Source organism: Phacochoerus africanus, chromosome 2 (genome assembly GCF_016906955.1).
Source record: "Phacochoerus africanus isolate WHEZ1 chromosome 2, ROS_Pafr_v1, whole genome shotgun sequence".
Lineage (NCBI taxonomy): Eukaryota > Metazoa > Chordata > Mammalia > Artiodactyla > Suidae > Phacochoerus > Phacochoerus africanus.
The window spans coordinates 267,422,484-267,438,452 of record NC_062545.1 but is presented as its reverse complement, the minus strand read 5'-3'; the positions used below and the strand labels follow the sequence as shown (position 1 = coordinate 267,438,452).

The following is a 15,969-nucleotide window of genomic DNA, read 5'->3' as shown; positions in this document are numbered from 1 at the left end:
CAGGCAGCTGACGGCCGAGGCCCAGCTGGAGAGGAGCACCTGGGAAGGAGCGGAGCGCGCAGGGCCTGAGCCCCAGATGCCAAGGAACCGCAGCACCTGCACCTCGGGTAACCGGCTGAGGTGCCAGCCAGCAGCTCGGGTCACCAGCTCCGCACCCCGCCCACGGCGCCGAAAGTCCCTCTCCGGGGCCCGCCGCCCTCCCAGCCTTCCGATTGGCGGAGAGGACCATGGGACCTGGAAGTTGTCTTTGTCCGGCGAGGGCTGCCCTTCCGGTTCCGTTGGGTCCCCCTTTGGCTCGGGTTCCCTGCCCCTCCCCCTTCCCGGAGCCCCGAGGGGCCGGAGCTCCTGGCGGTGCCGGATCCTGACGGTGGCCTTCCCCCCGGTCTGTAAGTGCGGAGGCGGCCGGAGCGCCGGGTAGGGGTACGAGGTCTCTCAAAATAGAGCCCCCTTGGGGCCCTGGATTGGCCGGGACCTGCCCTGGGACGGGGGCCGAGGGGCTGGCTTAGGCCCGGGGGGACTTAAGGAGACCTTCGCCCAGCCCATGCTGTGCCCCGCCCCTTTCCCTTGCCCGCTCTGGAGTGGGGAGCCTAAGGATGCCCTAGGGACTTCCTCCTGGGATCTCAGCCGAGGGCCCAGCAGTTGGCTTGAACGCCCTACTCTGGCATCTTTAGGAAGTGTCAGAGCTGGGCCATGGCACGGCCTCATTGCCAGCCCGCAAGAATCTGTATGAGTACTAAGCTAGGTTACCCTTTTGCCACTGGCTACAGCACCTTTTATATTTCTGGCGCTGTGTCAGGCACTGGGGGTTTTTAAGATATTGTTCCAGTTTTCAGGGTCAAGTTTGGATGCCAGAAAAAAACAAATGAGTGATCCTGCGATATATGTATCAGCCATATATGTACGAACTGTCTAAGGGACAGTTTGCTGGGAAAGCTGAAGAAAGAAAGTGACGTCTGAATCATACTTTTTGAAGAGGATACGGTGGAGAAGAGCTTTTCCGACAGGAGGAACAGTTGCTATGCTGTGAAGGAATAACTGAGCATAACTTGTGTGGGAAGTGGGGGGCGGGCTCTTGTGCAAAGGATGAGAGATGAGGCTGGAAAATTCGACAGAAGTTCAGATAGGGAAAGGTTTAATCCTAAAGGAGATGGGTACTTTTCGAAGAGATTTGAGCAGGAGAATGATATGGTCAGATTTACACTGTAGAAAACCATCTCGTTCAACCTAGAGAATAGAAATTTCTATAAACTGATTCTGGAGTCTTTAGCTAAAATCTTTGTGCTCTTATTGGAGATTCCTTTGAAGGAGTAATGGGATCAGCCTAGTGAGAGGTAACGAAATCCTGAAATGAAATTATGACAGTATTATTGGGAAGAAGGCAAGTATGCTCTAGGTGAATGGTGTCAGGACTTCATAATAAATTGGCTGTTAAGGGTGAAAGAGGTATCAAAGCTGGTTCCTAGGTTTGGGGCGTGTGGTATTTGAAGAATGTTAATACCGTTATCAGCAATAAAACCAAAAGCTTAGCGTAAATTACAAATTCATTTTTTGAATGTGTTAAAGGTCTCACGGGAGAGCCGGGGAGAGCCGAATGAAACCCTTCAGTATAGAGTTGGAAATGCAAATCTGCAGCTCCATCTAAATGTCATGGCTAGGAGTTCCCATCACGGCTCAGCAGTTAACAACCCCGACTAGCATCTGTGAGGATGCCGATTTGATCCCTGGTCTCACTCAGGGGGTTAAGGATCTGGTGTTACTGTGATCCTGTGATCCAGCTGTGGTGTAGGCTGCCGCTCGGCTCAGATCCCGTGTGGCTGTGGCTGTGGTGTAGGCCAGTGGCTAGAGCTCTGATTTGACCCCTAGCCTGGGAACCTCCACATGCCTCAGGTGTGGCCCTAAAAAGACAAAAAAAAAAAAAAAGTCATGGTTAGAGGTAAAGGTTTGAATCATCAGAGTGTAGAGGTAGAAGCCATAGGAATAGTTGCTGTCAGGAAAGGGTTACTGAGAAAGAATCTTGGGGGAATGGTTGCATTTATGAAGCAGAAAGAGGAATTAGAGCTAATAGTAGTTGGTGTAGTAGCAGAAAAAGAAGTGATGATAAAATATAAGAGTACAGGGTTTCAGCAACCAAGAAGATCCAGAAGTCAAGAGAAGAGAATGCTGAGAAGGGTCCAATGGGACAACTGATGCAGAGCATTTGAGGAATGAGTCATGGTGGGGGGGGAGATGCATTTCTTTATCAAGAGACCATGAATGACCTTTTGCATAACAATTTTAGTAGAGTGATGAGGTAACAATATATGAAATAAATGGAGACCTCAAATGCTTTGGTGTTAAATGACAGTGGAAAAAAAGGCACATATGAAAGATTTCAAAAAGAAAATTGAGGAAGCTTCCATTGTAGCTCAGTGGTTAACGAATCTGCCTAGCATCCATAAGGATGCAGGTTCAATCCCTGGCCATGCCCAGTGGGTTGAGGATCCAGAGTTGCTGTGAGCTGTGGTGTAGGTTGCAGACACAGCTTGGCTCGATCCTGCGTTGCTGTGGCTGTAGCTGTGGTGTAGCTGTGGCTGGGAACCTCCATATGCTGGTATGGCCCTAAAAAGCCAAAAAAAAAAAAAAAAGAAAGAAAGAAAAAGAAAATTGACTTACTGGCTTTATTCATTTGCTTACCTAACAAATGCTTACAGAGCACAATTTCAGCCAGTGTTCTATGTTTTTTAAAACATTAATTTAAAAAATTAATTTATTTTAAAATTAATTTCCCACAACAAATCTGCGAAGTAATATTATTATCTGACAGACAGGAAAACTGAAAAACAGAAGTGGTTAAATAACTTGGCCAAGGTCAATGGCAAGTAAGTGGTAGAACAGGATTTTAATTCTAGGAAATGTGGTTTTACCCACTGCTCTCAGCAGTTACTGAATATAGAAGTCAAAAGAATGGGGAAAATTTAAGCAAAGGTAGACTCATTCATAAAAAAGGGAGAGGCTTGAAAGGAGATCCAGGTTGATAAGAAGGTAAGTAATGAATTTACGTTTGTGTTATATACTTATTTTCTTTTGTCTCAGATCCTTTTCCAATCTGTGCCATTTTAGGTCACTTTCATTCAAAATTAGGTCAATTTATGTCATGCTTTCATCTATTACTTATTATCTATAGTCAGTTCTCCTCTTTAGCTTCAGACTGTGTCCACCTAGCTAAGGGATCTTTCCCTTGATGTCATGTACACACCTCTGGTTAAACATTAAAAGAAAAAAAAAAGAGCAGTTCCCTTGTGGCTCAATGGTAACAAACCCCACTAGTATCCATGAGGACAAGCGTTCAATCCCTGGCCTCTCTCAGTGAGTTAAGGATCCGGCATTGCTATGAGTTGTGGTATAGGTTGCAGACACCGCTCAGATCTGGTGTGGCCAGGGCTGTGGCTCCGATGTAACCCCTAGCCTGGTAACTTCCATATGCTGGGGGTGCGGCCCTAAAAAAAAAAAATTTTTTTTTTTAAGACCAGACCCATGATCACCCCCTCCAGTATTCCCTAGTTTATTGAATGACACTCTGTCAAAGATACCTAGTCACTCAAACCAAATATCATGGAATCATCTTAACCTTTCATCTCTCTTCCCCACCTTGGTCACCAAGTCTAGTTCTTTGTCTGAAATATCTTTAGAATCTGTTTCCTCTCCATTGATGTGATTTCCTGTCAATATATTATTCAGGCCCTCATCATTTCTATCTTCATCTGCTAAAGTAATAGCATACTAACAGGTTTCTTTGCCTCCATGTCCACTTTTCTCAAAGCCATTCTCCACAAGTTTTTATTTTTGGCTTAATTGAGTTTTAGCCAGTGCAGTAGTTTAAATATCATGCATTCCAAGTGATTTGTAGTTTTGGGTAGGTATTTTTGATTAGCTTGAATTGAGTTTAAGTTTGGTTAAGGTTAGCCATGAGGATGAGGAATTTGGAATTTTTTTTAAATAGAGAAGGTAATAAAACATTGAGAAACCAGGCAGGCTTTCTGAGGAAGTAAGCTTGATTAAAACAGCAGAAAAATCAAGGATTAAACTTTGAAGAATATACTTACCTTTACACCATTTAGTGAACACTTGAGGAACAGACCAGCAAAAGGATGGTGGAAAACTGAGGCCAGGAGTTAAGTCACTTGCCCACTTCTGTACAACAATTTAAAAAGAATGAACTAGGAGTTCCCATTGTGGCTCAGCAGAAATGAATCTGACTAGCATCCATGAGGATGCAGCTTCAGTCCACTCCCTGGCCTTGCTCAGTAGGTTAAGGATCCGGTGTTGCCATGAGCTGTGGTGTAGGTTGCAGATGCGGCTCAAATCTAATGTTGCTGTCTATGGCTGTGGTGTTGGATGGAAGCTGCATCTCCGATTCAACCCCGAGCCTGGGAACCTCTATATGCTGCAGGGTCAGCCCTAAAATAAAATAAAAAGAATGAACTAGGGGAGTTCCCGTTGTGGCGCAGTGGTTAACAAATCCGACTAGGAACCATGAGGTTGCTGGTTCGATCCCTGGCCTTGCTCAGTGGGTTAAGGATCCGGCGTTGCCGTGAGCTGTGGTGTAGGTTGCAGACGCGGCTCGGATCCCGCGTTGCTGTGGCTCTGGCGTAGGCTGGCAGCTACAGCTCCAATTAGACCCCTAGCCTGGGAACCTCCATATGCTGCGGGAGCGGCCCAAGAAATGGCAAAAAAAAGACAAAAAAAAAAAAAGGAATGAACTAGGGAGTTCCTGTTGTGGCTCAGCAGGTTACAAACCTGACTAGCATCCATGAGGATGCATGTTCAATCCCTGGCCTCACTCAGTGGGTTAAGGATCCAGCGTTGCTGTGAGCTGTGATAGAGGTCACAGACGCGGCTCAGATCCTGCATGGCTATGGCTGTGGTGTAGGCTTGGAGCTACAGCTCCAATTTGACCCCTAGCCTGGGAACTTCCATATGCCGCAGGGGTAGCCATGAAAAAGCAAAATAAATAAATGAATAAAATAAAAATAAAAAGAATGAACTAGATCTATTATTTTTTTAACATAAATAGCCCTCAAAAGCATTAAATAAAAAAATGTTACAAAACAATATGTATGGTTTATAATTAAACAATTTTATTTTGTATTTTCTGTGGCTAGACATATAGAGGTGTTGTTTTTAAAAAGAGGAATGCAGAGCTCCCATTGTGGTGCAGCGGAAACGAATCCAACTAGGAACCATGAGGTTGCAGGTTCGATCCCTGGCCTCGCTCAGTGGGTTAAGGATCCAGCGTTTTCATGAGCTGTGGTGTAGGTTGCAGACGCGGCATGGATCTGGCATTGCTGTGGCTCTGGCGTAGGCCGGCAGCTGTAGCTCTGATTAGACCCCTAGCCTGGGAACCTCCATATGCGTGGGTGCAGCCCTAAAAAGATAAAAAATAAATAAATAATTTTTAAAAATTAATTAAAAAATGAAGGGTGCAAAAATAAATAAAAAGAGGGATGGAGGGGGAGAGTCATGAAGGAAGAATCTTAGAACTACCTGAGTACTGAGTAGAAGGAGGTTGGGACTTTTACTTCACCAATATTCAAACATTTTTTCCAGGAATGGTATATTTCTGTAATTTTACCTATACTTTTAAGTAAAACAAGGAAGTGAGAACCTGGAGAATGTAATGTTATGAGAGTTACCCCAAAGAAGAAAAGGATTGAGGTTTATAGAGAGAAAGGCTGTAGCATATTACACCCTCTTTGAAAAATGGCTCGTGGTGTTAATGAAAGACAAGAAAGATTTCCAAGTAGTTGCGAATGCTAAGTTGAAAGATAAAGGCACTTTTATGAGGTAGATGAAGAAACAATCTGACATACAGCTTGGGAGTTTATTATACAGAATAGGGACGTTTTCCTGCCATTCCCTTTGTGGTTCAAAAAGGGACATAGTGTCTGTGAGTATGTTGGTTCGATTGCTGGCCTCACTCAGTGGGTTAAGGATCCCGTGTTGCCACAAGCTGTGGTGTAGGTCACATATATGGCTCGGATTCTGTGTTGCTGGGCTGTGGTGTAGGCCTCAGTTGCAGCTCCAATTCAGCCTCCAGCCTGGGTACTTCCATATGTTGCAGATGCAGCCCTAAAAAGAAAAACAGAACAAAGAAAAACTTTCCTTATCAAGTGTTTAAATTAGAGGCATTTCAGATAAGGAACATGGATACTTTCCCACTACCTGTTACATAGCATCAAACACTGTTCAATCTAGAGTGTTCACTGATGCTTTTTGGTTGCTCCTGTTTGGAGAAAGGGAAATTTTCAAATCAGCTGGAACATTTGTTATGGAAATAATTATGGAAGGATTGTGTAAATAAACAGAGAAAGTACTCTTAAGTGAGACTATCCCTATTTCATTGAGGTTTGAGAAATGGGTCATTCAAAACTTGCTAGGAGAAACTCTTGGTATTCAGACTTAAAAACAGTAACCTAAACAATAGATGACAAGGACCTGGGCCATGGTGACGTTAGTAGGAGCAGAGAGAGAAAATTTGTAAATCATTCTGAGGAACGAATCAGCAGACTGTGGTGACCAAGTCTATATTGCACCTGATTAATTCTGTAATTTCTTCCAGTTACTATAAACTGCAATAATCTAGAATTATACAAGTGATTTTTATGAGAATTATGAATAATTGCTATTATACTTAGAAGTTTACTATAGTTAGGGATTCTGAAAATCAAATATGTTCATAATTTGTGTTGTTTTATTTGTAAATGTCATTTAGTTTCATTCTACAAAGATAAATACACAAATGGGAGGAAAATAATATAAAGTTAAAATAGGTGAGAAAGGAAGATAAGACAAGGATAATACATAAATGGTTTACTGTTAAAGTCCTCTAGGAGTCGCCTGATGGCCTTGTGCTTAAGGGCTCAGCATTGTCACTGCTGTGGCTCAGGTTCCATCTCTGGCCTGGGAACTTTAGTTGGTTTTGTTTTGTTTTGTTTGCTTTTTAGGGCTGCACCCACAGCATATGGAGGTTCCCAGGCTAGGGGTCGAATCAGAGGGGTGGAATCGGAGCTACAGCTGCCAGCCTACACCACAGCTCACAGCCACGCCAGATCCTTAGCCCACTGAGCGAGACCAGGAATCAAACCTGTGACCTCATGGTTTCTGGTTGCATTTGGTTCTGCTGTGCCACAATGGGAACTCCAGGCCTGGAAACTTTCATTTGTTTTTTGTTTTGCTGGTGTTTTTTGGCTGCTCCTGTGGCATGCAGAAGTTCCTAAGGCAGGGATCAAACTTAAGCCACAGCAGTGACAATGCTGAATCCTTAACCACTAGGCCACCAGGGAACTCCTGTTTTTAAACATATACCTTTTATTGAAGCATAACGAATTATACAAAAGCATATCGATCATAAGTGTACAGATGAATGGGTATGAACAGGGAAATCTGGACAGTCACACAGCATCCATAATGTAAAACTTCAGCTAGCCTCATTTTTGCATACATGCATTTTGGCATCATGTAGCTAGGGCACAAGTTCTACCTCTAACATTAACACTTCCACCTCTCAAATTAAGTAAGTTATTTATGTTCACCAAGCTCAAGTTTCCTCATAGGCAAAATGGAAATGATAGTAATACCTACCTCCAAGAGATTTGGAGGATTAGATGAGTCAATTTAGGTAAAGCACTTAGCGCTATACCTGTTACCCAGCACAGATTCAATCAAGATCAGCTATCATTTCTCTTTATTTTTAAATAAAATTAAACCAGTTCATATGAAACAATTGTTCCTTTTTACTTCGATGTTTTTTAAAAGTTTTTAAAAACTTTGTTTAAAATTTTAATATTGTCAGAACTGTTTTGGAAACAAATCCTAGAAAGAAAATTTCCCCAGGGCCCTCAAAAGAGGGTGTTATGATAATGAAGGGCATCTCAACCATAGTTCAATAATAACTTAATAGGGAACATTAAGAGTTAATTATGGTTTTCATTGAATGAGCTGTGTAAAAAATAACACTTGGTCCTTGACCTCAAATGACTAACAGTTGTTGGAAAGAGGAACTGGTGACAGGAAACAATTAAGGGATAAACTGTGTGGCCTGGAAATAAGAGTTTATCAGAGGGAGACAGGAGTTCCCTGGTGGCCTGCTGGTTAAAGTGTCAACATCGACATTGCCACTGCTTTGGCTTGGGTTCGATCCCTGGCCCAGAAACTTCTGCATGCCAGGAGCGCAGCCAAAAACAAAGCAAAACAGAGACAATGGAGTGATCTGACACATTATGGAAAACTTCTTAGAACAAATTTTCCTCACTTTCTTGGACTACAGCAGACAAATCAAGCGCTTTCCTAAGACATCTGTTTGATTGCTCCTGTTGGTAAGTTTCTTGAGACAAATGAATAGAAAGGAAATGAAACTATATTCCAACTCCTGTCTTTGGAACTTCAGAGAACAATGATCCCCAAAGGCAGTTGTCTAAAACATTGTGAATATTGTCATATTATGGATGGAAGCAATTAAAGCTCATTTTGAGGTGGAAGTTGGAAAATAACTGACTTGAGGATGGATTTAGGACAAACTAAACTCTAGGAAAGAAGGCTCTTTTTATTTGGTCACTCGAAACAACAGTCAGTTTTATAATTTCTAGTTTTATGTTGGTCCCAAATTGTACCGTTTCCAGAACAGCTGTATTAAGGTACTGTAATTGCTAAAGCTGACTAGTGATAGATAATACTATTTTGCCAATTTCTTTCTTTCTTTCTTTTTTTTTTTTTTTTGTCTTTTTGCCATTTCTAGGGCCGCTCCCGCGGCATATGGAGATTCCCAGGCTAGGGGTTCAATCGGAGCCGTAGCTGCCGGCCTGCGCTAGAGCCACAGCAACATGGGATCTGAGCCTTGTCTGCAACCTACACCACAGCTCACGGCAACACCGGATCCTTAACCCACTGAGCAACAACCTCATGGTTCCTAGTCGGATTCATTAACCACTGAGCCACGACAGGAACTCCGCTTTTGCCAATTTCTTTACTGATATAATCCCTGTATCTCCTAGATTTTACCTTTTCATTTGATATTTACCATATTTTCTCTAGTGCTAAATTTGACTTTCTACATCCCTCCTCTCTCATCTTCATTGTTCATTATTCATTATCTGCCATACAGGGGAAAACTAAATATATTTTAACATGCTTGTACCTTACCAGTTTCCCCTCCTAAGTTTCACGTCTTTTTCAATGACATTTTAATTCAGCTGAACTCCTAAATGGAACCTTTACACATTACTTTTCTTCATTTTCTTTCTCCAGTTATTGTTTTTTGAAATATCTTTTGTTATTTTTCCTTGCTCCTTATTCCCCTTTCCATTCCTGTCTGTGGTCTCATGGCCTCACATCTATAATGCTTATGCAAGACACTGATCTGGTTTTCTTAATGGCAAATCTTCCTACTTACTGCTGTCAATTGAATCTTCTAGATTCAACAAATATAAATTGAGCATCTGCAGTGTATTTAGTACAGTATTACTAAATATTGGGATGGGAATACATACCAGTTTGAACAGAAGAGGGTTTGGCCAGTGATGTGGCTGCATTAAGTAGAATTTGAAGGCAAAGGAAAAAGTATTTTGCCCCAAAAGATGCAGGTCCCCAGCATCAGCCCAATGGAATGGATGGACATGATTCCTTCAAATACCATGAAGCTTACAATGTGGAGGGGAAGGTAAAAATATTAGTATTTTGAATGTTATGATAGAAGTACTAGGTTACAGGTCCAGGAGAGACAACTGTTCTAATCAAAGGGGTTAGGAAAGGGCTCTGAGCAGAAATAAAGGAGTCAGAATTGGCTAGGAGTAGAGTTCTAGACTAAAGAAATAAGCTCTGCTAAGACTTGGAGTCAGTAGACTGCTATTATGTACCACGTACTGAATAACATGAGCAGGACCTGGATTCTGCCTTCATAAGCTGGTATTCTAAGAGCCTTTGTAAGTCAGTGTTATAGAAGATAAAATTATAAAGATTGGGCTTCAGGGCTAGATGTGGCTAGGAACTGCTGGTTGTCTCATATGATTCTAAGCTATGGAGTTAATGAAGATACAAAGTTTGAGGTGCATTTATTGATGCACTGAAATTGTAGAGCTTCTTCATAGGTGTAGACCTGATATTCCTACTGACCTCACAGAATACTAGAATATAGACAGGATGCAAGTTTATTATTTTTACAATAATAAGAGGACTGGGTTTATTATGTTGACATGGCTAATTCATCCTTCCCTTTAGAGTGACGCATGGGAAGCCAAATTATCAGAAAATCGTTTGGAGAGCATGGAGTCAGAACATGGGGACATTATCTAAAGGAATTGCTACATGAAGAGACAAATACACAGGGTTTTGGTAAAGACACCTTCTTCATGGTTGAATGGGTTCTGCGAATGTTTACCTTAATTATTATTAAGTGTACTTGATCAGTTTATACTCAAGAGGTTAGTCTTCATCTCAGAGACAGTGAGAAGTCACAGAAGGATTTTTGGCAGGGTTTGGGTATAATCAGATCTGTGTTTTTAAAAGATGACATGTGATGGTGTAGAAATTCCATTAGATGTAATAGAAGCTAGAACCACAGGACAATTATGAATCAGTTCTGGTGGTCCAGTTGATGACTAGTGATGGATAAACAGGGACAAAGAAGAAAGAATTGAAATCTAGTAGGGATTCATTAGACCACCTCACTCCTACTCAGATTCCCAATGTGTGGCTCATCTGATTTTTCTATAACAAATATTTTATTTACTTCATATATCAATAAATGTTTCTTAAGAGTTTAGATTTATTCAAAATGCACAGTGTCTATGCACTTGACACTGTCTTAAAAGTTTTCCCTTTAGGCTTGTGACTTTCATTTGTTGCAAAAATACCAGTATGAGTAAATTCACATTAGTTTAAACAGAAGAAGGTTTACCCAGGAATGGGGCAAGCAGTGTCACTGCAATTCTTTAAAATACAAAAGAAAAGAAAAGGGTATTTTGTGTTCAAAGAAACAGGTGCACAGTATCATGCAAAATAAAAGAGTTACTCCATGAGTACTTACTAGGATGTTTTAGGTTGTTTTTGAAACTTAATAGAATTCTCATTTGAGGAGTTCCCATTGTGGTTCAGCGGGTTAAGAGCCAACTAGTATCCCTGAGGCTACATGTTCAATCCCTGGCCTTGATCAACGGGTGCCTTGCCTTGAGCTGCAGTGTAGATCTCAGACACAGCTCGGATCTGGCTTGGTTGTGGCTGTGGTGTAGGCCAGCAGCTGTAGCTCCAATTTGACCCTTTGCCTGGGAACTTCTGTATGCCACAGGTGCAGCCCTAAAAAGAACAACAACAACAACGACAAAAAGGAATTTTCATTTGAGAAGAAAAAAAAAAAAAAAAAAAACTCTTGGAATAACTCAAGTACTGTTCTTGTATTAAACATCTTAAAAAGTTGAATAAATGACAAGCTATTTACACTGATAATAAGTCCACTCTTTAGGTGCAATTGACACAATGTTGGAGGGGAGTAAGGAGTAACTTTTAAGAGCCTAAGGAGTAATTTTTAACAGCTGTTTACACCACCGTCCTCTTTCAAGGAAAATTTCATTCAGATACAGTATAAACAGGTGTGACAACACAGATTTATTTTTGGAAGGAAAATCCAGGTTTTCTTAATTGTTTGAATTTTCTCAAATTCATCCTTTTTACATTTCTGTTCTTTAGGTCTGCCAAAATGTCTGAAAGATCAGATCTCCTTCACTTCAAGTTTGAAAATTATGGAGATTCAATGTTACAAAAAATGAACAAGTTAAGAGAAGAGAATAAATTTTGTGATGTTACAGTTCTCATAGATGATATTGAGGTACAGGGGCATAAAATTGTGTTTGCTGCAGGTTCCCCCTTCTTAAGAGACCAGTTTTTACTGAACGATTCCAGAGAGGTGAAAATCTCCATATTGCAGAGTTCCGAAGTGGGGAGACAATTGCTCTTATCCTGTTATAGTGGTGTGCTGGAATTCCCTGAGATGGAGCTGGTTAATTACTTGACTGCTGCGAGCTTTCTTCAGATGAGCCACATTGTAGAACGGTGCACGCAGGCCTTGTGGAAGTTTATAAAGCCAAAACAACCAATGGATAGTAAAGAGGGATGTGAACCGCAGAGTGCTTCTCCCCAGTCAAAAGAACACCAGGGAGATGCCAGAGGCTCCCCAAAGCAGAACTCACCTTGTATTCATCCATCTGAAGACAGTATGGATATGGAGGACAGTGATATTCAGATTGTTAAGGTAGAATCTATTGGGGATGTATCAGAGGTTAGAAGTAAAAAAGATCAGAACCAGTTTATTTCCTCTGAACCCACTGCTTTACATTCATCAGAGCCCCAGCACTCCCTGATAAATTCAACTGTGGAAAACAGAGTAAGTGAAATAGAACAAAACCATCTCCACAATTACGCCCTCTCTTACACAGGCAGTGATATCATCATGGCCTCAAAAGATGTCTTTGGGCCTAATATTCGAGGTGTAGACAAAGGCCTACAGTGGCACCACCAATGCCCAAAGTGTACCAGGGTGTTTCGTCACCTGGAGAACTACGCCAACCACTTAAAAATGCACAAACTCTTTATGTGTCTACTCTGCGGCAAGACTTTTACTCAGAAAGGCAACCTTCATCGACACATGCGTGTGCATGCCGGCATTAAACCTTTCCAGTGTAAGATCTGTGGGAAAACCTTTTCTCAGAAGTGTTCCTTACAGGATCATCTTAACCTTCACAGTGGAGATAAGCCCCATAAATGTAACTATTGTGACATGGTTTTTGCACATAAGCCAGTTTTGAGGAAACACCTTAAACAGCTACATGGCAAAAACAGCTTTGATAATGCCAATGAAAGAAATGTGCAAGACCTCACAGTGGATTTTGATTCTTTTGCATGTACAACAGTCACAGACTCTAAAGGGTGTCAGCCACAGCCTGATGCAACACAGGTCATGGATGCAGGTAAACTGGCCCAAGCTGTCCTGAACTTAAGGAATGATAGTACTTGTGTGAATTGAGCAGGGGCTTTATGCTCACAACTAGAACTGACTGCAAAAGTGGCAATAGTCTGAGTCTTTTTAGGAGTGATTTTGCTAACTTGACTTCTCCAAAGCCTCTGTGCAGGTTGTAGGGGTAAGTCAAAGCACTAACAGACCAGGCAACTTGCCACTCGGAGTGGTCTTGTCTTCCTTTTGCCCTCTCCCATGTTCTGTTTTGAATTATTTATCCTGTGATACCTGTTTTCCTTTCCCAAGGAGTGTTCCATTTGTCTACCTAACATTGACTTATGTCTTAGAATGACAATATTTTAGGTTTTTCACTGGGCACATTCTGAAGGTACCAACATGTTAATAACATCACCTCCACTCCACTAATAGATGCCATGCTAAGAAAAGCGAATCATATTTTTCTTTGGCAGAACATAAGCTGAGATATAAGGTGATATTGCTATTGGCCTGAATATGTGATAGAACCTCCAGTTGCCTACTGATAATTCATCTGTGTCTGATAAATGAATGAATCTGCTTCCTACAATTTGAAGGGAATCACCATGGGGAGCATAATCAACAAAGGATTGTTGTAGGTCTTCCCAAAAAGAAGCCAATGCTTTTAATTAATATGTAATTTACTTGTTGATGCTTTCGAAGTCTGGATTGCTCCAGGCACACTTAAAGTGTGCTGACATATAATGGTCTCTCTAAAAAGGGGCTATTTGGGAGTTAGTCTCTGGACTTTGTTTTAGAAGTTAGCCATCGGTAAGGTGAGTCTGGGCCTTCAGTTTTGTCCAGTGTATAGTAATAGCCTCTGAATTGTCATTTCCTTGTGTACCTTAACTTCTAAAGTGGATGAAAAAAGTGGGTCACAGAAGGAGCAATCAGGTTTTTGCATTTAGATATTCCTATAAAGGTACATAGTCCCACCTGTCATGTTTGATAGATTGGTAATACAAAGTTGATCTTCTGCTATGGGAAAACAAAACAACTGTTTTTCATAAAGGACATGTTACAGTTCAGAAATAAAACTTTGAATCTTATTAGTTTCTGACCCATGAGTTAGATTTAGGTAATAGGAGTGTTTGAGTCCATAGAGAATCTTAAGAGATCATTTAGTCCACCTCTCTTTTTTAGTTGGGGTATTCAAAACCCAAAGAGGTGGCCTGGCCAAGGTTGGCCCAAGTAGATAAGTAACTAAATATGAGCTAACGTCTCCTCACTTCATGCTGTCCCTTGGCTTAAAAAGATTTAGTATATGATCAAGAATACCTTAGCAAAAAGCTTCTAGTTTGTGTTTTCCCTCTGTGAATCTGTTTGCTTTGTGAGACAGCCTGGGTTTTGCAAACAAAACATCACAGAGAGATTTATTTTTATAAGTTAGTTATTTGTTGGTTAGGATGAATATTGTATTCTTCCTAAGCAAATGGCTGATTTGCTGGGTGTTGGTTAGGAAGGGGAAGAACAAGTAGGAATAATTTGAGAAGGATCCAAATGTGAAACTGATTTTGCCTGGAAACAGTGTTTGTTTCCATCAGGATCTTCTGTTTTTGTTTCCAAGCTATGAGAGTCCACGTATGGATACACCAAAAATTAGGTTTAACTTGAATAGTCAGAGGGAGTTCTTGAAGTTGTTCTAATTTGATGCATTTACATGTGAATCTGATTTGAAGTATAATTTCTAGCTTTCGTTAAAAATTTAAAATGAGAATAAAATTGAGTGATTAGACTGTTAGGTATCTTAAGCCTAATGTCACTCATTCTGTGGTCTAATGATGCTGCCTAGCATTCTGGTTTTTATATCATCCAGCCAAAGAGTTCCAATTCTATGCAACAGTGAGACACTAATATGTTAACCAATGTTTCAGTATTTTCTCTGAACATCATTTTATCACAGGGAAATTTCAAGTTGGAGTGCTTCCTTTGCTTACATTCATGTCCTGTTTGTGTTACTTGTTTGAAGGCATGGGTTCTAATAAGATTGGTCTCTTTGGTTGGAGGCTATTTCTGGATTCATTCAGGCATTCAAGAAGCATTTATTGAGTACCTACTGTTGACAGGCATTATGCTAGATACTGAGGATAGGAAGGTAAGACTGCCATGGTCTCTGCCCTCACAGAGCTTACAGTCTCAAGTAGTCTTAGTAAGATAAGGTGTTCATTTGATTTTATCTCAGAAATAATAAAACTGCCTTGCTTTCTTTGATCACTTAAAATCAGCATATTGATGGTTTTGTATCAGCAAAACTTCTAGTTCTCACCTTTTGCAACTCGAACCACTGAAGTGGTTTACAGTCTCCCCAACTTCTTGGCTGGAGAGGTGTTGTGTTTCTGTGAGACAGTTTCTTAATTTGGGTGGTACTTGACTTTATACGTTTCTTAGATTGTATTGCAAAGTGGTCAAGTTACTGATATCAAATATGTTTTACAGGGAAGATGACTTTCAAAACTAGTCATATTCTTGTAGAGGAGGAAGATTTTTTAAAACCTTAGACATCCAACATTTGTATTTTATGGATCCCCAGGATAACTAAAAAGGAGACAGGGCTCTCTTTACCACAGTTTGGTTTTGAAAAAATTACTGTGTCACAGTTATTTATTTATTATTTAATTTTAAAGGCAAACTCCAAACTGAAGTGGCTCTGAGGTAAATCAGATGTGGTTTTAAATTGTTTTAGTTTCCTTATTAGAAGAGTCTATATATGGAGGGTGACCAGTGTCACTACTTCTAAAATACTGTCCTAAACAAACAACCCAGAACATTTTATTTCAGCTGGTGAATAGCTGTTCTAAGTCTGTTGTATGTTAGACATACTGTGAACTACCTCTTCACTTACTATGGGGAAGTTTCCTTAATAAAAGTGTGACAATTAAAGCTTTGGTGTCAGTGGTTTATTTTCTCTCTCCCCACCTGCTTCCCTTTCCAATTGCTTGAATTTGAATACAGGA

At 40.9% G+C, this 15,969-nt stretch overlaps 1 protein-coding gene across 3 annotated transcripts; it reads left to right on the top strand.

Annotated features, from left to right (window-relative positions):
- Positions 1-253: 253 nt before the first annotated feature.
- Positions 254-15,895, top strand: ZBTB26 (zinc finger and BTB domain containing 26). 3 transcript variants are annotated; one of them, XM_047768344.1, is made up of 3 exons: positions 264-386; positions 10,252-10,365; positions 11,716-15,895. In XM_047768344.1, the coding sequence occupies exon 3, from the start codon at positions 11,726-11,728 to the stop codon at positions 13,046-13,048; it is 1,323 nt and encodes a 440-aa protein (XP_047624300.1). In that variant the 5' UTR covers positions 264-386; positions 10,252-10,365; positions 11,716-11,725; the 3' UTR covers positions 13,049-15,895. The 3 variants fall into 3 exon arrangements, with proteins under 3 accessions (XP_047624301.1, XP_047624300.1, XP_047624299.1); XM_047768343.1 differs by lacking the exon at positions 264-386 and adding an exon at positions 8,946-9,694; XM_047768345.1 differs by lacking the exon at positions 10,252-10,365 and having other exon boundaries at positions 254-386.
- The last annotated feature ends 74 nt before the right edge of the window (positions 15,896-15,969 follow it).

Bases quoted from the DNA above. Each gene is read 5' to 3' on its own strand.
- ZBTB26 (XM_047768345.1), top strand. From the start codon at position 11,726: ATGTCTGAAAGATCAGATCTCCTTCACTTCAAGTTTGAAAATTATGGA.